Raw genomic sequence first — 21,975 nt, 5'->3', positions numbered from 1 at the left:
CCGCGCGCTCCCCTCCCCCCCGCAACCGCTTTTCGAACTGGCGCACAACTAGGGCGCGAGGTTGCCTCACTCAAACGCCTGATGGAAACGAGACTCTCCGCCGTCGCCGGCGTAGGACACGGCTCCCTGTAGCAATGTGCTACCGGCCGCAGTTACTGGTAGGCAGTGGAGTGTACGAAACTGCTATTGTAAAAAAAACCTGCCACCTGCTGTAGCAAATGCCTACAGATGGCAGCCTGTCCCCTGCCCTCATGGCCAGACACAGTAGCCTCTAGACCGGGCCTGACACATGTAAATCCAACCTGCTCTTAAAAATCTCCGATGAGGGAGATTCCCTTCCCTAGGCAATTTATTCCAGTGCTTAACCACCCTGACAGGAAGCTTTTCCTAATGTCCAACCTAAATCTCCCTGGCTGCAGTTTAAGCCCATTGCTTCTTGTCCTATCCTCAGAGGTTAATGAGAACAATTCTTCTCCCACCTCCTTGTAACAACCTTTTATGTACTTGAAAACGGTTATCATGTTTCAGGCTTCCCTCATAGGTCATGTTTTCTAGACCTTTAATCATTTTTGTTGCTCTTCTCTGGACTTTCTCCAGTTTGTCCACATCTTTCCTGAAACGTGGCGCCCAGAAATGGACACAATACTCCAGTTGGGGCCTAATCAGCGTAGAATAGAGCAGAATAATTATTTCTCATTTCTTGTGACACTCCTGCTAATATATTCCAGAATTATGTTCCCTTTTTTTTGCAGCAGTGTTACACTGTTGACTCATATTTAGCTTGTGGTCCACTATTACCCCCAGATCCCTTTCCACAGTACGCCTTCCTAGGAAGTCATTTCCTATTTTGTATGTGTGCAACTGGTTGTTCCCTCCTAAATGGAGTACTTTGTATTTCTCCTTATTGAATTTCATCCTATTTACTTCAGACCATTTCTCCAGTTTGTCCAGATTATTTTGAATGTTAACCCTATCCTCCAAAGCACTTCCAACCCCTCCCGGCTTGGTATCATCCACAAACTTTATAAGTGTACTCTCTATGCCATTATCTAAATCACTGATGAAGATATTGAACAGAAATTTATTCAGAACTGATCCCTGCAGGACCCCACTCGTTATGAGCTGCCAAAATCTTAACTAGTTCCCTACCGGGTCTTTGGTGGCACTTTGGCGGTGGGTCCTTCAGTGCTGACAAAGACCTGGAGCAAGTGAAGGACCCACTGCTGAAGTGCCGCGGAAGACTCGGCGCGCCACCCAGTGAGTACAAGCCCCATGTGTTTTTTCACGTGTTTTTTTTTAAGTCATCCCTGCCGGGGCCCCGTCTAAACTGTTTGAATCGGGCCCCGCACTTCCTAAAGACGGCTCTGCACATCAGGGTTGCAAAATTGTATCGGAGGCTGGGTAGGGAAGGCTGTGCTTCCCAAAACAGCCTGTTCCCCCGTCCGACCTCCACCCATGTCCTGCCCCTGACTGCCCCCCTCAGAACCCGCAAGGGCCGCAAGCAATCCATCAAAAAAAACCCCGCTCCTTCCAACCCTGATATTCTATGAAACAATGTTAACCAGGATGACTTTAAGTGAGGAGTTTCTGTAACTAACTGACCACTGGAGGGGGTATTGGGAAATTCGGTGGAGTGTACAGACCCTTGAGGGGGGTGAGGGGTGTAAGGCAGGCCGGGTTTTACTGATTTAAGTCTCCTGCTGCAGCACCTCAGTAGGTTACATCAAAGAGGAGCTGCAGAGACTAGGCATTGGAATGCCTGTGCCTTTAAGAACCCAGCCCTGGGAAGCCCCTGCTGAGAGGTGCTGACTGTGAGAGGGGAAATAAAAAAGCCCCTTGGCTCCCCCCACCCTATTTTTTTTGCCACACACTGGGGTCTCAGACCACCGGGGTAACTGTTACCCCCTCTGTCCCTGCCTGTGCCGGGGGGTTGCCGTCTGTCATGCTCTGGTAACGCCTCACCTCTAGGCAGGGCCACCCAGAGGATTCAGGGGGTCTGGGGTCTTCGGTGGCAGGGGTCCTTCCACTCCAGGTCTTCAGGGCACTTTGGCGGCGGGTCCCGGAGTGAGTGAAGGACCTGCCGCCAAACTGCCGCCAAAGATCCGGAGCGGAAGAAGCTCCGGGTCTTTGGCAGCGGGTCCGTCACTCGATCTGGGTGTATTCGGCAGCACTGACTGACCTGCTGCCAAAGACCCACCAAAAACTCTCATGGGGGGGCCCTGAAAACTCTTGTGGGGGCCCCTGCGGGGCCTGGGGTAAATTGCCCCACCCCCAGGCCGCCCTGCCCCTAGGCTTAACTCTGGCTCCTTCCCCCCATCCCTGATTTTGCCCTTCAGCCCCTGTCCTAACCCTGCTCCCAGCTGCTCTCCTTGACCAGACCATTGCCACCCCCTCCGCCGATTTGCCCCCTTTGCCCGTTTTTAACCCCTCTAAAAAGCCGACAGCAGAACCTTCTGCCTAGTAAGGGCAGGGTGAAGGGCAATGGCTTCAGCAGAGCTCACCCTCAGTAGCACGTTCCCACAGAGAGCATTTTCCTACACTACACGCCCCACCCCTCCCCGTCCCGGGCTGCGCATCAGCGGACCCGCCTGCAAAGGAGCCCTACGGGGGGCGGGACAGGCGATTATAGGGGGCGCCTAACTCCTCTCTCTGCCTCGCCCAGACGTCAGGTAAATGCGCCGCGGAGCGGAAGGGCCCCTCCGGAGGACGGACGCACACGCACAGCACCGGTCCCTCCCGGCGCGATGTTTGTGCCCTGCGGCAGTTCCGCTCCTCCGGACTTTGAAGGCTTCACGCTCCTGCTGGTAACCAGCCCCCACACCCCATCGCCCCCCCCCGGCTCAGCAGCTGGCCCGTGTCCCAGCCAAGGCCGAGCGCCCCGCGGCTCTAGCACGTGTCAGCGCCGGGGCCTCCCTGTCCGCGCGCGGTCCCGGGAAGGGAAACTCCGCCCCCGGGGCAAGAGGGTGGTGCAAACCGGCGCGGCCGAGCCCGGGTTCCAGCGGCCGCGCCGCGTTGGCTCTCGCTGCCTGGCGGCGGGTGTCTGGGGAGGCGGCCGAGGAGTGACCCGGCCGCCCCCGCTGAGCTGGGAAACAGAAGCGGCTGTGCCGTGACTCAGTAGTAACCTGGGGGAAGGAGGGTGTCGCTGGTTACCCCTTCTCCCCCTCCCGCACACAGTACACGGGCTTAACTGTAGGGATGCGAGTCAAGTTAAGCACTGTATACCTGCTTGCAGGATGGGGTCCGTGGTAGGTGCTATATATTCAAATACCCTTTCGTCGCTTTCGGGAGTGCCACATACCCTTTCCAAAGCCATCCGTAGCTGAGTTTGGTGCAGTCTTTTTAATTAAGCTTTTATTTCTACTAGCAAAACCATTGTCCTGTTGTACAACTAAATGTTCATTGTTTGCCGTACTAAGGCTAATCTTTATGGGTAATAGAGGCAGTATGTTGTTTTTTTCAATAGTGCACATCTTGTAATGCAGTACTGATCTATTAGCATAGGAATGCAATATGAAAGATACCTGCCTTCCAATATGTAAAAGGAAGCTTCAGCTTTTGATATCCCATTTTTTAAATATTGGGTAAGAGGGTAGTAATTTGAGCATACACTTAAATATTTAAGTTGTTGTGTTTTAATTTATTAATTTGAATACTACACATAGTTGTGTCATCTCAAAAGTCTCAATTGAATGTATAAAAACTGTAATATCAAAATAGCCAATAGATGTCACTAGGTGTTAATAATTTCTTTATTAGGTTTTAAAGAATATTTTCATGATCTGTCTAGCAAAAAATTAAGGCCCCAAATTTGTAAACACTTATCAACATGCTTAATTTTATATTGAAATGGAACTATTCTCAGAAGTAAATTTAAGTATAAGTGGTTGCAGGATCTAAACCAAAGTTTGCATTAGTAAAGCTTTTTTTAAAAATCTAATGGCAAGGGCTTACTCTTCAGCAGGGGCGGCTCCAGGCCCCAGCACGCCAAGCACGTGCTTGGGGCGGCATGCCGCGGGGGGCGCGTTGCCGGGAGGGCGGCAGGCGGCTCCGGTGGACCTTCTGCGGGAGGTCCACCGGAGCCGCGGGACGGGCGACTGGCAGAGCGCCCCCCGCGGCGTGCCGCCCTGCTTGGGGCAGCGAAATGGCTAGAGCCGCCCGTGTTCTTCAGTGTTTGTGATTAGTCTAATTAGGAAAAGAATTCAGATAACTTCATTTCTGAATTCAATTTTTTTACTGTAATTCAGGATATAGAACACAAATGTGTTGTTTTAATGCTAAGAATCTTCTGTTCTTTCAGCCAGCTGTATCAGTTGGGAATGTTGGCCAGCTGGCGGTAGATCTAGTTATTTTTACCCTTGACATGCCTAAAGTTGGTTACTTCTATACTGATTGCCTGGTGCCAATGGTTGGGAATAATCCATATGCAGCAGCAGAAGAAAACTCAGCGGAGTTGAGTATAAATGCTGAAGGTATGTACTAAAAGTGTATTTCCAGTGTTCCAAAACTATGTCTCAAATGTTCAGTTGTTCATTGCATGTTTGGGGCCCTATACAGAGAGACTCCAGTGGAAATGGAGCTCCATGTGGGTGGAGGGGGTACACCCATGTTATGTTCACTGTAGGATTGGGATTGTAGTTTCCTTTTAAAGACAGCTTGTGCTGAAACGGAAAACTACATTGTTGAAAAGATACAGTATGTGCCTTTTTATTTAGCTAAATTACTGTTCCAGTCCACTTTCCAGACCAAAATAGCCACATTCCCATTCTTAGTTTGCTTAAGTGAACCACTTTAAATGAGGAGCTGTACAAGAACTCTTATGACTTATCACTAGGGCTGCAGGTTTATCACGTGAGGCAGCAATGTTTACCTAAAAATATATTGCTCAGTGATAATTCTAAGGAAGTTAGCCTTGACATGAAGGACTGAAAACATTCATCCAAGTCCTCATCAGTGTTGTCTCTCTCCACCGATGGGTATATTGTGGAAGTGTCATGCTTATACTCGTCTGCACCACATCTCTGTACAAAGCAGGCTGCTGGCCAGACATTTGCAGGATGGTGAGCATCTGGCCTTTGCAGACAAGCATTTGCGTAGTTAAAGGATAGATCAAGTGTGCATAGTATTTCACACACATCTGGTACAATCAATCCATCCTATAAGGCTTGTCTAGGCCCAATAGGAGAGGATAGATGTGGATGTGCTTGATCATCCCAGAGCCATTCCATTACTTATCAAGAGGGAAAATTGTTCGCAGGTATAAATGCAGCCCTTGTTGGTGGCAATTTTTCTTCGTTTGTCTGCTTCTTGGAAAACATCCACCAGTGTAGTTCTGCAAGTGTCATAATGTTGGTCTTCAAATGGTAAAGGTGTGTTTGACCTCATCAGTGACTCTCTCAGCTGTTTTGAGAACCTACAGAGGGAAGAAAGAGTTCTTCAGAAGCTGAATTAAATGCCTTCCAGTAAGATAAAGTGGTGTTTCCAGCCAACCTTCAAGTAGTGTCACATCCTGAAAGAGTGGGAACCTGGCAGTGTGGCAGCTTTTAATGGTCTGAGTGAGAGAAAGATATATCTCTGAGGAATATACAAGAATTCTGTTCCCTAGCAGCAGGCACAAAAAAACAGAATCTTGTGGAATAATTGGGCAGAGTCTCTCAGAGAGAACATTTGTTTTGTGCAAAAATCCAGAGTTTAGTAGCATCTCTTTTTGTGGCACTGATGGCATGCAAGCTAATTTTAGTGTCAGCTTCCTCATGGGAACTATAAAGAAAAGCCTCAGAACAGTGCCAGACAGCAGTTTCACTACACCGTATGATGATGATTTTTTGAGCAATTCTTTGCCTGCTGGAGTGTTTTAACTGCAAGGCACACAGTTAACCATCCTTTGTTTGAATATGAGATGATAGCTTCTTCAGCTTGACGTTGGAGATGATTTATGTACTGGATAGGTGCAATACCTTGGAGCCTCTTCTATCTGGAAATATTTTTAATTGATTTATCTGCATATGTGTCAAACACAAGGTGGACTTGGTCATAGGTCAAGTATTTTCTCTGTAACCTCGTAATGAAATGTTAAGCCAAATCTCATCAGTATTAATGGTTTCTGGTTTGTCAAGAGCTTGTACATTAGCCATACCATCTATGATTGCTATTCTGAAAGGCCTCTGCTGGCAAAAGGTACTGGTCACATTTTCAGGTGCTGGGTGAGGAACAACATGAAGAATGCACATTAGTTTGCTTTTTGCGTGGCACATATGCATTGTTCCATCACATTCAAACATTGATTGTGGTACCATGGGTAACTTGTACTTTATCAGCTGCACTAGGAATTTGTTATGGATTTTGGAATTAATTGTTAAACCAACAGCCACTTGTAGTGATAACTGTGCAGCATATGCATAATCTATCATGTATATGTTGGAAACCTGCCTGTAGACATGCAGACTCACCCCTTCGGCGCCTCCTGCTGGTCTCTCAGGGAATTAGCTCTTTTCCAGCCAGGAGCGCCCTCTGCAGGCCGGTGATCCACCTGTTCTCTTGGCCCCTGTGTCCCTCCCTGGACCCCATTGCCCTTTTAACTGGGGTGCTGCCCCCTGGCAGTCTCCCACCAATCTGGGTCTCCCCTCCCTGGGAAACCCCCAACCCACTATCCCCACTTTGCCTCAGTTTTGCCCAGTCTCCATCTAGCCCCCGTTCACTGGGGCAGACTGCAGTATCAGCCACTCATCATAGGCAAAAGGGTTTGGACCTGCTGCCTTTGCCTATCCCTTGGGCTGCCTCCTGCAACCCCCGGTACCTCTTGGCCTTATGCTAGGCCACAGCCTGGGGCTTTCCAGGCAGGAGCTCCCCAGCTCCTCTGCCTTTCCCCAGCCCTGCACTACTCGGGTACCCTGTGTCTAGCTCCCTACAGGCAGAGGGAGACTGCCTGGGCCTCTGGCTCACAGCCTTTTATAGGGGCCAGCTGGGCCTGATTGGGGCATGGCCACAGCTGAGCCTACTTTCCCCAATCAGCCCAGGCTTCTTGCCCCAGCCACAGCCCTCTCCTGGGCTGTTTCAAGCCCCGCTGAGCAGGAGCAGGTAATCACTCCGCTATACTGCCTTTCACTCAAGCACTCCTACATGAGTCTTTGTGATAAAATGGCAGCCTTGTGCCCCACTTGCTTACTGTAATACTTGATGGTGCTGAAGTCACTGCAACCACCAGTGCACCACTTAAAGTAGCAGTACAGGTCTTGGAATATTATTTTTTTTTTGTTAGCAGCAGCTTTGGATTCTTGAAACACCCACATACTGCAGGACAAAATGCTTTTCAGTAAAAATGTAGCAGTTGCAGACAGTCTTAATATTACTATTGACATCAGTGCTTTCTTTTGCTTTGGATAGTTCCATGTCTTTTGCAGCTTTGAAGGATATGCGCTATGATTTATTTCTGTGGACAGGATTGCTAAAAACTGCATCCATATCCCACAGTTCCACTTCAATAAGTGGTTTAAGAGCCTTTTTGAGTAACATTTGTTCCTCTTCAATCATGTTTGAAGCACGTTTCTCTGTAATTAGTTTCTGCAGCGACCATCGCTAACATCTTCCCACTCATAAAAGCAATGGTTTCCAACCATGGATTGCACCCCAAAATGGAGTCGCACCATCAGCAGATGAGTTATGGGTCCAGTTGGCCATGCTGTCTTCCCCCAGTGTTTCCATACCTGGTCCACGAATGCTGCACCAGGAGGCTGTCACTTTTATCTACAAAATGGCAGCCTCCTCATGGCATGACCTTCGACATATGGTGCTTGTGAGGTCACGTTATGTGGAGGCCGCCATTTGGTAGATCAAAACAGCCTTCTGGTGTTTGTGGAGCAGATACAGACAGGTTGGCTGTGCGGATGACAATTGGGCCATTTGCATCATCCAGCTATGCAAGCATCCAGCTCAGGGACCTGAATGCAGAAGATCCTTATCTGTGGGCAGCAGCCTTATCAACAGAGCTCCTCTATGCTTGAGCTGGTGGGAGCCTATGCTAGCCTTTTCTGAGATAGGATTCTGCAGTGGCTTGTAAAGTCCGTAAGGTAGGGCCCATATCTTCCTTTATGGCAACCTGAGTACTCCATTGGCACTCTAAAAAATCATTGTAAGTCACTGTTTCTCTATTGCCCTAGGATCACCACACAGGGCCTTCTTAAGTCCTGGCTGCCTTTGCTTAACAGTGAATTCCTCTTTGATTTGTGATAAGAGGCACAATGGACTCATTTTTACACTGAATACCTGCCTCAGCCTCAAGCAGTGACTCTAGTGTTGCTGTTATGAACAAAAAACAGGAATTCAAGAAATGTGCTTGCAAATATGATGAGGCTTTGTTTGATTTGATTATAGCTTCACCAGAATTTTGGTCAAGAACGAAGAAAGGCCAAAATGTCTGCTATGTCACACAGTTATCTAGTGAAAGCAGGACACCTAATAATGTTAAATTACACTTGGAAACCCTTCACTAAGAGCATATAAGAAAACGAAGGTAACTTTTCTAGTGCTGGAAAAAAACTTTTGCGTCAGCAAATGCAATTCAAGAGAGCCATGTCTGTCTCTGAGCAAGCTCAGAAAGCACCATTTGAGGTGAATTACCATATCTCTCAGTCCAAGAAGCCTCATGAAATTGGATAGATTTTGATTTTTGCCAACTGCAATCAATATGGTGAACATAATATGCTGGGAAACTAAGGCAAATAAACTCAAAGCCATACCACTCTCCAACAACACAGTGAAGCGAAGGATTGAGGTGATAGCAGCAGATCAGGAAAACACACTGGTCGAGCATCTGAAAAACATGGATGCTTTTGCTCTTCAAGTGATGTGAGCACTGAGGGCTGTGATGCACATTTCTTGATTTTAGTGAAATACACATGGGAAGGTGCAATTCTCTAAGTCACTGTGTTCTGTCTCCCTCTTTCCAGTCATGAGATGGCACAAGGAATGTTCAAGTGCCCTGTGGGGCTACATGTAAGACAAAAATATACTGTATGATTACATTGTGGGCTTTTGCACAGATGGAGCTTTGTCTATGGCAGAACACACAGCAGGTCTGCATGCCTTGATAAAGTTACTCCGTCTGCTGTATGGAGTCATTGCAGGAGTCTCAGAGAACAACTGGTATCTAAAGCTGAGTCCAGAGCTATGTGATGTTTTGCAGCTGATCTCCTCTGTTAAGAAGGAGAGAGATCACTTGACCATTACCTGTTAGATTCACTCCCTCTGGGGCACCTGGCATTGGCCACTGTCGGTAGACAGAATACTGGGCTAGATGGACCTTTGGTCTGACCCAGTACGGCAATTCTTATGAACTACATCAAGGCTCAGTCTCTTTGCACATGTCTGTTTGCAAAACTTGGTGAAGAAATGGGGTCTGATCATGATGTGGTGTTATTCTACAGTGAAGCTCTTTCCCTGTCATAAGAACCTAACAGGGAGTGGGACCTAACAGGCAATGATCAAGTGATCTCTCTCTCCTGCCATCCATCTCCATCCTCTGACAAACAGACACTAAGGACACCATTCCTTACCCATCCAGTTCTCTTTTAAATGATGTTATAGTCCTAGCCTTCACAACCTCCTCAGGTAAGGAGTTCTACAAGTTGACTGTGTGCTGCGTGAATAACTTCTTTGTATTTGTTTTAAACCTGATGCCTGTTAATTTCATTTGGTGACCCCTAGTTCTTGTATTATGAGAATAAGTAAATAACTTTTCCTTATCCACTTTCTCCACATCACTCATGATTTTATATACCTCTATCATATCCCCCCTTTTCTAAGCTGAAGAGTCCTAGCCTCTTTAATCTCTCCTCATATGGGACCCGTTCCAAACCCATAATCATTTTAGTTGCACTTTTCTGAACCTTTTCTAGTGCCAGTATATCTTTTTTGAGATGAGGAGACCACATCTGTACGCTGTATTCGAGATGTGGGCATACCATGGATTTATATAAGGGCAATAATATATTCTCAGTCTTATTCTCTATCCCTTCTTTAATGATTTTTAATGATTTAATGTCAAGAGGAAAAGTACTTGGATGATTTTTTTTAAACAGAGAGAGAGCTGTTTATCTGTGTAATAGACTGCAAAAAGGATGAATTTAGCTTTCTGTGTGACCAAAGGAAGATGTGCTTATGTCACCAACATATTTAGGGAAACTAAATGAATTGAATACAGGTCTGCCAGGAAAAAACACCCACATCCTTCATCTGAATGATTTGAATCACAGGATTCATGAGAAAATTGTTGCCTGGAAGAATAATCTATTGAAGACAACCTATGAATCCTTCCTGCAGCTTTGCTCCCTTGGAAGAGGCTGCTGCTGTCAAAAGCTGGCTTACAATTTCACCAAACTCTGGTTCCAAATGCTTAGCTAGTAACTTCCACCAGTTCAGTGGTTTGATTTTCTTTAAAACTTCAGTGCCAAACGTATTGAATTTATTTTTAATAAATTCTTGAATATTTTTATTTAGTTTAAATGATTAAATTATACTAAATTTAGGCCTTAACAATGATTATCATAATTTTAAATACCTTTTTCTATTTCAAAGTCTATTTAATTTAAATCAAATCTGATTTAAATTAATTTTTATTTAGAATATCCTTTTTTATCCACTGTTATAAATCATATTAATCTGAACATGTCTAACCCTACATTATGCACTTGTTTTCTCTTTACACAACTTTTTGTTGTTTTTTGCAGTGTATTCTTTACCTTCTAAGAAGCTTGTAGTTCTCCAGATCAGATCACCGTTTGTAAAGGTACGTATATCATTGGTTGTTCCCACTGAATCTGTTAAAAGCTGAATAAGAAAATGTTCGTATCCAAATTCTTTAGCAGTCAAGATTCATGTTAACCATCTTATGAAATAAACCCAAAAGTAACTCTAGCTGGAGAAAGTTTCCAGTACAGAAAATCACTTTTCTTTAAAACGACTCTAAAAATTGTTTCTGGCAAGGCTTCTATCCAGCAAATATATAAAATAATGGGAAATAAGTTGGAATCAAGTTGGAAATAAGTTGGAATCAAAAGTTTATAAACTGTTGTAACTAGTAAGATGTTTATCAAACAAACACAGTTGAAAATTGCCATTAATTACCTAATTGTTTATCTACTATTAAACTCTGGTTGTGGACTGCTAAGAAAAGACAAATTGGACTTAATCATACGATAGGTGCATGATGTATATTATTTAGTTATTGTCACATGCATCCGACGAAGTGGGTATTCACCCATGAAAGCTCATGCTCCAAAACGTCTGTTAGTCTATAAGGTGCCACAAGACTCTTTGCTGCTTTTACAGATCCAGACTAACACGGCTACCCCTCTGATACTTCACTAGGATAGTGGCAGTATTTAATCCATTTATTTTTGGAAAATATCTCCTTATAATTAAGGCTACGTTTTAGTGACGGGTATTTTTAGTAAAAATCAGACAGGCCATGGGCAGTAAACAATCATTCGTGGCCCGTGACCCATCCATGATTTGTACTATATACCCCCTGACTAAATCTGCAAGGCAGGAGGGCGCTGGCAGGCTCCCTACTTGGCTCTGCGCCTCCCTGGAAGCAGCAACATCTTCCTCCCTCTGCTCTTAGGCAGAGGCATGGCCAGGCAGCTCTGTGTGCTGCCTCTGCCCTGAGCACCGGCTCCGCAGCGCCCATTGGCCGGGAAGTGCAGCAAATGGGAGCTACGGAGGTAGCGGGCAGAGCCCCCTGGCCTTACTTCCACCTAGGAGCTGAGGGATGTCACCGCTTCCGGGGAGCACCTCCCAAGGTAAGGACTGCCCAGAGCCCTCACCCCCTCCTGTGCCCCAGCCCTGAGCCCTCCTCCAACACCCAAACTCCTGCTGCTGGTGGGTGTGGTGGCCCGAGACTGTCTCAGCAGGGGCTGGTGCAGCTGGCCCTGGGGTTGCCTGAGCTGCTCAGGCGGCCTCCAGGCCAGCTGCACCGGCTGCTGCAGAAGTCCTGGAAAGTCCCAGAATCCGTGACCTCTGAGACAAACTTGCAGCCTTACTTGTAATTAGTGCACACTTGTGCTGTTTATCTCTAAAATAAATTTATTTCTGCCGTCAAAATGATTGAGTTGTTTCTCAGGATTCTTCATCTATCTCAGAACTGAGTGATTGCCATTAAAGCCAGCATTTACCATACCAGAGTAACTGAGCACAGTTTTTGGCTAGTTCAAGTGTATGGGTTCTTAAAAACCTTCAACATTTACAGTCTAGCTGTAGTAGATTTATGATGGGTTGGACCCCCTTTTGGGATGCCACCTGATGTAATGGGGTTTCACTGAGCCGCTCCTGCTCCACCACCCTGGATTCCCTCTCTGTTTGGTGAATTAGGCTCTCCGGTTTCTTGCAGCACACACACATAGGTAGGGTCACACCCAGCTGCAGACAGAAGGAAGTCAGCTTTGTGTGAGAGGATTCACCCAGCACTCACATACACACCCCTTTTATGGAATAAACCCAAAATAATACTGTCTTGCACTGTTTAGAAAAATCTGCACAGCACCCTCTTCCTCAGCACGAAGAGAGAGGTGCACAACTTCTTGCCCTCCCCCCCATTAGAAATTGCACAAACTCGGTTTAATAATAAACAAATTTATTAACTATAAAAGGCAGATTTTAAGTGATTGTAAGGGACAGCAAACCAAACAAAGCAGATTACTGAGCAAATAAAACAAAACACACATATTAAGCTTAAGATCTTAAAGAGACTGGTTTCAAGAAGTAATTTCTCACCCTAAATGGTATTTTAAGCTATTAGTAGAGTTTCTCTAGCTTAGAGTTCCAGTTATTTATTCTTACAGACTGGACCCTTCTCAGTTAGGACTCAGCCCTGCCTTTCCCCTCAAGTTAGTTCCTTTGTCCCTTCATGAGTGACAGAGTTGTGTTACTAGTCTGCCTGGGGCGTCAGGTGATTAGGCTGAGGCCGCAGAATTTTTAGGGAGGAGATGACAGAGCACACCAAGTGTTTGAGTTATAAAGCTTTATTGATAAAATAATAGTGGAGAGTGATGAGGGCTCCTCACGTCACTCAGAGGAAGGAAGAAAGCGTTAGTGGCCCAAGCCCTAACCCACTTTTATACTCTCTCACGCTCTACCCAAGGCTGGCCAAGCCTGGGTATAATGTAAGAAGACAACGGGGGAAGGGCAGATGGGCCCAGGTTGGTTAAGGTCCGCTGTTGATTTCCAAATTACTCCAGCTCTCAGGAGGGTTTTTTGGGGGTGTTCCGTTCTGCAACCTCTGTTGCTGATGCTTTTTGTACCAGTCCAAACCGGCTTTCTGGGGTTTTTTTTGTTTGTTTTTTTCCCCCCACTTTCCCAAAACACACTGGCTCCAGGGATGGAAAGCTCTGCGCTCCGCCACCCGCTCCTCCCTCCCTCCCAGTCATCTCACCTGTGTTTTTCATTTCTGCAGCCCTGGTTCAGTGGACTTTTTCTTTTCCTGTGGCTGGGTGAAAGATAAACACCGCTGCAGACTTTTTTTGTCTAGCGCTGTGACCTTGGACTGAGGCCAGCGTCGTCTTGTCGGACTGAGCTTGCTAGCTGCAGTGTTGAGTTAACCCATTCTGCTCTCTTCCTCCTTCCCCCTTTGGCCTCTTGCAGCTTCCAAAGGAATCTTTCATTCCACACTCACACATTTGATCCTTCCCAAAATGCCCTGCAATGCTTGCAACAGAGTTAGTAATATACAATGCATATGCAATGCTGATTTGCCTCCCCATGGGACCCCTTGAAGGAGGGAGTCTTTGGGCCTGTGACATATGTACTTTTAGCAGTCTTTCTTCTGGGGTAGGAAATGGAGGAGTGTCTAGATTAACCTCCTCCCTAGCCTTAAAAGGGATTTACCTAAGGCGGGAAACCTTTGTTTGATCCCCATCCTCCTACAGAGGAAAAGAGCCAGCAGTGTCCAAAGAGGTATTTTGTATCAGGTGACAGTACCACTTGACCTGGGAGTGTGTCAGCTATGTCCCAGGATGCCTCTCAGGAAAGAGAGAGATTAGCATCTTCATGGTCTTATTGTTTCTTCCTATCAAGGCTGTGATGGCTGGTTGGCCCATCAAGGCTGTGATGGCTGGTTGTCTCCCAAATACACACACAGTTGTAATAGTCAGTGTTCCTATGTAACAAACTTTAGATACAGAAATTATACATGCATACAAATTGGAAAATCACATTCAGTAAATCATAACCTTTCCAATGATGTACTTTATGCAAGATGACTCATGTAAGATATCTTAGTTATACCATATTCATACCATAACCATATTTCTATGAAGAATATGGGGTGTAATGTCACAAGATTTACCACTAAGAGCTGGATGAGGCTTTTAGATACTAGTGTATGAAAATAGCTGGTAAATGTTGACTTGATTCATAATCATAAGCATTGTAGTTAAGCTTGGGTTCATCCTTAACCTTCCATTTCAAAACTGTATTCTAAAATAAAGACTTAACAGGCATGAGGAAAATCTAGTTTTAGTTAAATTAACATGATCTTGCATCATCCGAAAATATTAAAAGTATTACAAACCATAACAATTATAGCTTTTTGTCATTTCTTAAATACCTAATCTATCATTCTGCTTCTTCTCTTCCATCTTGATATAAAGAACAAATATAGGTCATTTTGTCAAACACTGCTTTCTTGGGTGAAAAGCAGTAGATGTGCCAAAGTCATTCTTCTATCAAGCAGCCATGCATATCAGTGTGATGATCAGCAGCTTCATGGGTATGTTCATATGCGTGCTTTAAGGAATTTAATATTCCTGTTCTTTTCCATAAAGTTAACTGACATGTTTTCCATTTGGCATAGGTCCCATTACTTTAAGTACATTTGATATGGTTCCTTTTGCTTAGCTGTGTGTGTATATGTTGTGCAAACTTATTAGGGCTGTCAAGTGATTAAAAAAATTAATTGTGTGATTAATCACAGTTGCAGTCAAACTGTTAAACAATATTAGAATACCATTTAAATAATTTTGGGGTTTTCTATATTTTCAAATATAGGGTCAGGGCTGGGGGTTCTGGGTTTCAGCCCTGCTCTGGGCTTTAGCTCCCCTCATGGTGTGGGGCTCAGCTCCAGGCTTCAAGCCGCTCTTCCCCCTCCCCCCCTCGGGGTTTCAGCCCAGTGCAGGACTCAGAGCTTCAGTCCCCTCTCAGGGCGTGGGGCTGGGGCTGCTCCAGGCCTTAGCTGCTGCCTGGGAAGCTGCAGATGAAGCCTCCGCCCCATCCACAGGTATGCGATGAACACATGAAAGAAATTAATGGGTTAATTTTGCTTTCAGTTAATTGCAGGCATTAACTGAAATTAATTGCCCGCCTTATTTAATATGTATGTAATAGAACTGTAAAGGGATGCTTTTAGGTTATAGTTAAAACTGAATTTTAGTTTGCATCTCAGTTTATCCTGGCTGTTTGTTTTCACATTACAGCTTGGATAATAGATGACTCAGATTAATCCTCAGTTATTGTTAACTTTTGATCAGTTTAAGTTTCTGCTCTTTTACATTAGTAGGACATTGCAATGTTAAGCTTACAAAATAATCCAGGGTAATGTTAATTCTTTTAAAAATAAGCATTTTTCAATGATTGAGGGCATCACAATCCATGATTTAAAAAATGTGACATCACTGTTTTTGCAGAAGACCTACTGTTACTTCAGTTAAACAAGACTTCAGTGTATTAAAGGAGTCTTGAGGTCTATAAATATTTATCAGTATGATGGGGGTAGTCTGCACCTTAAGGGTACTAGGTGCTGTGGGTTCAGCCCGTCCTATCATAGTGTGGCCCTTTAAAATTGTGAAAGGTTCTAGATCTGTGTATAATTAAGAAAAAAGGCTGAGGAGATATAGATAGAGAGGAAGTGTGTGAGGGAATGAGTGGCGTTCAGGAGGAAGTCCTGTCACTGTCTAAGAGCCTGGGGCCAAGAGATTTTACAGAGTGGGTGGGTCAAGGTTGCTATAGTCTGATAGCAGGGAGACAGCAGCAGGAAAAGACTGGCCTGTTGAACCTTCTGAGTTGAAGAACTAATTGGGGAGAAGGAGCCAGTTGAAGGAGCAGCTGGTTGAGGCCCTCCTAGGAGGAAAGCCAAGGACTCCTGGCCTAAGGAGTGCTGTAATAACTGCCTGAATTACCCAGCTCCGAGAGGAGAGTATGGGGCTCTTGCCATAAGGGGAGAAACTATGACTGTTTGTTTGATGTATATATGCTGTTCCATGAGGAGAGCAAGGGGCTCTGAGTTTTGGGAGAGATATAGGGATTGGCTACCTTGCAATGCCAGCTCTAGGAAGGCGACTGAGCGGGACCTGTCTTCTGAACCAGGGCAAGAGCTGATTGGGACTCTTAAATGGACCCACAGTGGGGTGAAAGGGGCACAACAAACAATGAGTTACTTTGTGGAAAGACTTAATAAATCAGACCCCACAAAGGGGATACATGTTTTGAAGCAGGTTAATCAGGGAGTCTGATTGAAAGAAACTGGGGAAGGCGAGTGCTGAGTACAATTATCCAGCAGGTCAGAGATGATGCAGGGGTAGAGTTCCAGTCAGTGAACATTTAAGTGCCAACCCTGCCTCCAAAGTGTAGGCTTGGGAATCACCTGATTGGAATTGACATGAGCAATCACTTGAACAAGAAAAAACTGTTACTAACCTTCTCGTAACTGCTCTTTGAGATGTTGCTCATGTCCATTTCAATACTCACCCGCCTAACCCTCTGTCAGAGTAGCCGGCAAGAAGGAACTGAGGGGGTGGCAGGTTGACAGGACCCTATATGGACCACCATGAAGGTGTGACCCCAGGGGCACCCAGGCTGACCCAAAGGATACTGTTAGGGGAAAAATTTTCTGGCTGCTGAGCATGCGGCTTGCACACACCTGATTGGAATTGACATGAGCAATCACTAGAAGAAGAAGATTTACTTCCAAAATGTGCCATTGTGTGTTGCAGATTGCTGATCAGCTTATGTTTTGCAACCTCAGATTTGCCTGTGGGTTTGACTTGTGGAAGAAAGCAATTCCTGTTCTCTTTCATTACCAGGTTGAGGCCCGAGAAGATTACAATTACCCTTTTACACAAGTAACCAATATTACTATTTACAGTATTCTTGCATTTTATGATTTATTCCAGTACGCCACTACGATACTTACTCTCACCTGCTATTCAGAAAACAGCTGGAGAGCTAATGCAGAGGCTAAACTGGAAAGAGATGGAAAAAGTCGCTGCTTACCCAGGAGTAAATGATACAGACATGGTACTACGTATTCCTGGAGGTGGCATCACAACATTATTATTCAGTGAGAGGTGGGTGAGCTGGCTGATGTTAAAGAGAACCATAGTAAGATGTTAGAAGTCCCTGGTTTTATTACCCAGCTACAATCTACTTTTGCCTGTTTAGTCAGATCCCACGAAAAATGACCATTCATTGTCTTTTCGTGGGATGTTGTGTATATTATTAGTAATGGTATTCTTCAGAAAAACCTGTAGGAGTACAACAGGAGATTGTCATCCCCAGAACAAACCCATGATTGAGAGAAGATTTACATGATGTATAAAAACCCTAGCAAAATAGAGCTGCAGCACAGTAGCTAACAATCTGCCTTTCATATGTTTTTTGAGGGGGCTGGAGGGGAAAAGGAGGAAGGCAGCAATCAAGATCATAACTGAAACACTTGCCCTATTTGATAATTAAGACCAATCTTCTACCATACATACTTTAACATATTTAAGTGCCAAATTAATGCAGAAATTATTATATCAAAATAAGATCCAGAAAACTTTCCTTGTTTGTGAGTTTGGTCCATAACAGAGAGACAAGTTGAGCTAAACAGCTTCTGTAAAGATACTTGCTTTCACGATTATTGAAATCATTCCCAATGATATGCTCTGTCTTTAGAGAATAAAATTCTAAAACTTGATTTTTTTGAGTCTCTGGCATCAGGACCAGCAGACAGTTTTTTTAAAAAAAGAATGCATTTGGGTAAAAGGTTATGCTAAAAGCAAGTCTGAGTTTCAAGAATTTGACCATATAACTCACTCAGTGGTTTGAGCATTGGCCTGCTAAACTCAGGGTTGTGATTTCAATCCTTGAGGAGGCCACTTAGGGATCTGGAGCAAAAATTGGTCCTGCGAGTGAAGGCAGGGGGCTGGACTCTATGACCTTTCGAGGTCCCTTCCAGTTCTAGGAGATTGGTATATCTCCAATTATTACCTAACTTTTGCAATGAAGTGTGTTAAATTATTTTGTGCCAGGTACAAGAATTTACTACTTTCTTAGCAAATGTTGCCTTTCAGACCATCTGAACTTTAGCCTTGACGAGGATTAAAAATCCTGGCCTGTTCATTGATGAATGTATTATTTGGATCATGGAAGCACAGAGGAGCACCTATCAAGATTTAGACCCTATTTCACTAGGTGCTGTATAAACACAAAGTAAGAGACAATCCGTGCCTTGAAAAGCTTACAATCTAAATTTGATGCAACAAGGGAGGAGATGAGAAAGGAAACAGGTATAGAGAGGTTATGTGATTTGACCTAGTTCACACAGCAAGTCAGTGGGAGAGCTGGGCCTAGCATCCAAAGTTCTTGACTTCCAGTCTACAGGTCTGTGTACACCTTGCTGCCTGTCAAAGACAGTCTGACATTTTATGCACCAAATACTCTGTATCACATGCTTCACAAAGCTTAGGTTGAAGATTCCGTGTCTCTGCTTTTATCAGGCTACTATTTTTAATGACTTTCCCAATCTTGAAACTTGAATTGGGTTTAAGCTATTTGTTTTTGTGTGTTTCTTTTTTCAGGGGTGGGGAAGAGGTGAATTTAACATTTATTTAGGATAAACTTTCATATCTCTTTAAATTTGCCATTTCAAATGGGAAACTTATTCGAACAGTGTCTTCAGTTGTTCAAATACACATTTCATTGAGTATCTCCTTCTTCATTTATGGCGTTTAAGAAAGTAAGATAGTTGTTGTTCTACCCCGTGACTAGAATGTCACTGTCTGCCAGTTCTGAAACATTTCGTTACAATAAAACTTGGGTTAGAAAACAGTGTAATTCCAGGTTGGAAATATTTATTATATTTGTAATGAATCACTCGTTAGAAATGATTGCTGTTTGAATTACTAATACTTCAGTACAAGCTCCCAGTATGGTGGGTGTTTTCCCTCTTCAGGCATGAGGCACATCTTTGTTCATTTTGAAACTGCAGTGAAACTCCTAGGCTAAAATATTAAGGGAGGCAGCTTCCAAACTGGATTATAATTAGAATTTTTCTACTTTTCCCCTTCAGGCTTATATCAGAGGGAGCTCTATCCTGGTCCCTAATATCAAGCTACATCCATCCCAAGAATGTGTATTTGTTAGGAGTATAACTACTGAGCTATCAGGCCTTTCCTTAATTAGCCAAATCTAATCCTCTTCCTTGTCTTATTCTGTCCCTCTTGAGATTTCCTTTCGATGTCCTTCCTGTTATCTTCAGTAAATTATCCTCCATCTATATTCATCTGGTTCCAGCAGCTATTTCCTGATTTAGCTGCCCATATCTAAGTCCTACCTTCTTTCACAGTGTGGGGGCACTGGTTTTGCAGTGTGCATATAACCGCTCCACTTTTCAGTGTTTCTAGTACATGAAGAGATTCAGGGTCAATATCAAAGGAATCTGTATGAATGCTCAAGTAGTAGTACCAAAAGCTGTGTAGCAGTTCATAAGCAGTACTCTCTCAGCATAGGATCTGTGCCCCCCCAAAAAGTTAAGACCAGTTTGTTGGCTTTCAGAAGGCAAACAAAAAACCTGGATTTTTTTAAATCCAGTGGACTGCTCCTTTTTATGTTTAAGACTAAAAACTGATAAATTAATCACTGGGGGGAGTTTTGTGCCAATTAAAAATCTGACCAATGTCTGTTCCAGTTGTTCAAATGGAATTCAAATGGCAGTTCTGTTGAAATTCTGCTCAGAGGGGGACAACATCCCTGATGCATTGGCTCTCGTTAACTACCTTAATGAATGGATCCAGCTAGTTAAAAGTGAAGTAAGTACTCTTTCAGCTTAAGGTTTTGTTTTTAGCTCTTATTGTTTTCGTTTCAGTAGCTCAAAATTAGACTCCTTCCCCTTCATGAACTTGACAGCCTTGTCCATTGAGGTTGCATGCCAGAGTGGGTGTTGTCGTTTTGTTCCAAGGTTTAGTGGAAGCAAACTCAAACCCAGTATATAGGGCCCTACCAAATTCATCATCCAGTTTGGTCTATTTCATGGCCATAGGATTTAAAAAATCATAAGTGTTATGATTTCAGCTATTTCAATTTGAAACTTCACAATGTTGTAATTGTAGGGGTCCTAACCCATAAAGGAGTTGTGTGGTGACGGGAATTGCGATACAGCTGTTGGCAGTGTTGCCTTCAGAGCTGGGGGCATGGTATGGGTTTGCCACCCTTCATCTGCATGGCTGGGGCACTGCCTTCAGAGTTGGGCACCCAGCCAAAAGCTGCTGCTCTCTGGCTGCCTAATTCTGAAGGCAGCACAGAAGTAAGGGGTGGCAATATCATGACCTCCTCCCCTCCCCCAATAACTTTGCAATGCCCCTGCAACTTCCTTTTGGGTCAGGGCCCTCAATTTGAGAAATGTTGGTCTCCCTTATGAAATCTGTATAGTGTAGGGTAAAAAGCACACCAACCCAGGGTTGAGAGTTCAATCCTTTAGGGGGCCATTTAGGGATATGGGGCAAAAATCTGGCTGGGGATTGGTCCTGCTTTAAGCAGAGGGTTGGACTAGATGACCTCCTGAGGTCCCCTCCAACCCTGATGATATTCTAAGACCAGATTTCACAGTCTGACACATTTCATGCTTGAAAAGATGGAGTTATTCTCCTGTTTGTCTTACAGAGCTACTATAATATCAAACTGTAGTGACTATAGGTATGTAAAATGCTGCAGTCTAGTACAGCTCTGTTACTAAATATCCCCCCCACAGGGAAATGGGAAAAGCGGACTTACCTTCAGCACAGATAGCAATTCCAAAATTTGTAAATGTATTTTGTTCTTAAATCAGCAGAAGAGCGATGCCCCAGCTACTCCTTCACAATGGAAAATACCACATTCTTGGAGATTACTCTTTGGAAGTGGCCTTCCACCTGCACTCTTCTGATTAGTCTGGTGTTGTATAAAATCTGTAACCTCCCTCTAAAGACTAACGGACAATGTTGTTGCTTGGCATTCACTAACATTTAACTTGAATATCCTATTTATGCAAACATTTCCTTTGATACAACATAAATATCACAATTAATGTAGGTCTCACTCTGACCAAAGGAGTGTATGGTGTGTAGAGAAGTTTCTTTGGTATCTTGTGACTTTTTTCCTAATAAAATATTGTTTAAAAAAAACATTTAATATCTTGCTCACCCACCATTGCCATGAAGGTAACAAACTTTGATTCCTAGGAAGTGCTATGTGTGAGTCTAGCCTGAAGCCAGAGACCCTTTACCCCATCAGTCTACTCCCTCCCTTCCCCCCCATCTTCCTGGCAGTCTGAGCAAGCTGCCAGTGCAGTGGTCCCCAACCTTTTTGTGGCTAGTAGCACATTCATGTTTTCAGAAGAGTGTGGCGGGTGCCAACAATTTTTCAAGGCTTATTTTGTATTTCTACATTAAATACAAAAAAATTACATAACATGACTCAAGAAGATAAAGGGTAATTTTATATATAAAAAGTATTAAATTATTCAGCAATTACTCTTTCACCTTACCATGTGAATTTGCTCTTTCATCTACCTCTAAGAAAAATTAAGGAGTTTTAACAAAATAAATATCAAACAGTTTTCATCTTTTATTTAAAAAAAGTAAAACATTGTTGAACTGCTGGTCCAAATATATTTATTATTCTTACCTTAACATAGAATGAAGCCTGTAGCCCTAGAGTTCTGGCCCCGGCAGGCACCTTTGAAGCCAGACA

At 44.1% G+C, this 21,975-nt stretch overlaps 1 protein-coding gene across 5 annotated transcripts; it reads left to right on the top strand.

Moving 5' to 3' along the window:
* The first annotated feature begins 7 nt into the window (after positions 1 to 7).
* On the top strand, positions 8 to 21,409 carry PSMG2 (proteasome assembly chaperone 2). 5 transcript variants are annotated; one of them, XM_039525136.1, is made up of 8 exons: positions 67 to 158; positions 2,663 to 2,804; positions 4,298 to 4,469; positions 10,722 to 10,780; positions 14,640 to 14,758; positions 17,157 to 17,330; positions 19,937 to 20,057; positions 21,077 to 21,409. In XM_039525136.1, exons 2-8 carry the CDS (start codon positions 2,745 to 2,747, stop codon positions 21,167 to 21,169), a joined length of 798 nt encoding a protein of 265 aa, XP_039381070.1. In that variant the 5' UTR covers positions 67 to 158; positions 2,663 to 2,744; the 3' UTR covers positions 21,170 to 21,409. The 5 variants fall into 5 exon arrangements, with proteins under 5 accessions (XP_039381071.1, XP_039381073.1, XP_039381070.1 ...); XM_039525135.1 differs by having other exon boundaries at positions 72 to 158; positions 21,074 to 21,409; XM_039525137.1 differs by lacking the exon at positions 2,663 to 2,804 and having other exon boundaries at positions 8 to 158; positions 21,074 to 21,409.
* The last annotated feature ends 566 nt before the right edge of the window (positions 21,410 to 21,975 follow it).

This window comes from Mauremys reevesii, linkage group 2 (genome assembly GCF_016161935.1).
Source record: "Mauremys reevesii isolate NIE-2019 linkage group 2, ASM1616193v1, whole genome shotgun sequence".
Taxonomy (NCBI): Eukaryota; Metazoa; Chordata; order Testudines; family Geoemydidae; genus Mauremys; species Mauremys reevesii.
The sequence above is the reverse complement of the archived record's forward strand: the minus strand, read 5'-3'. Positions and strand labels throughout refer to the sequence as shown.

Bases quoted from the DNA above. Each gene is read 5' to 3' on its own strand.
- PSMG2 (XM_039525135.1), top strand. From the start codon at position 2,745: ATGTTTGTGCCCTGCGGCAGTTCCGCTCCTCCGGACTTTGAAGGCTTC. The intron at 2,805-4,297 runs GTAACCAGCCCC...CTGTTCTTTCAG, and splicing joins AAGGCTTCACGCTCCTGCTG to CCAGCTGTATCAGTTGGGAA. The intron at 17,331-19,936 runs GTGGGTGAGCTG...TGTCTGTTCCAG, and splicing joins ACATTATTATTCAGTGAGAG to TTGTTCAAATGGAATTCAAA.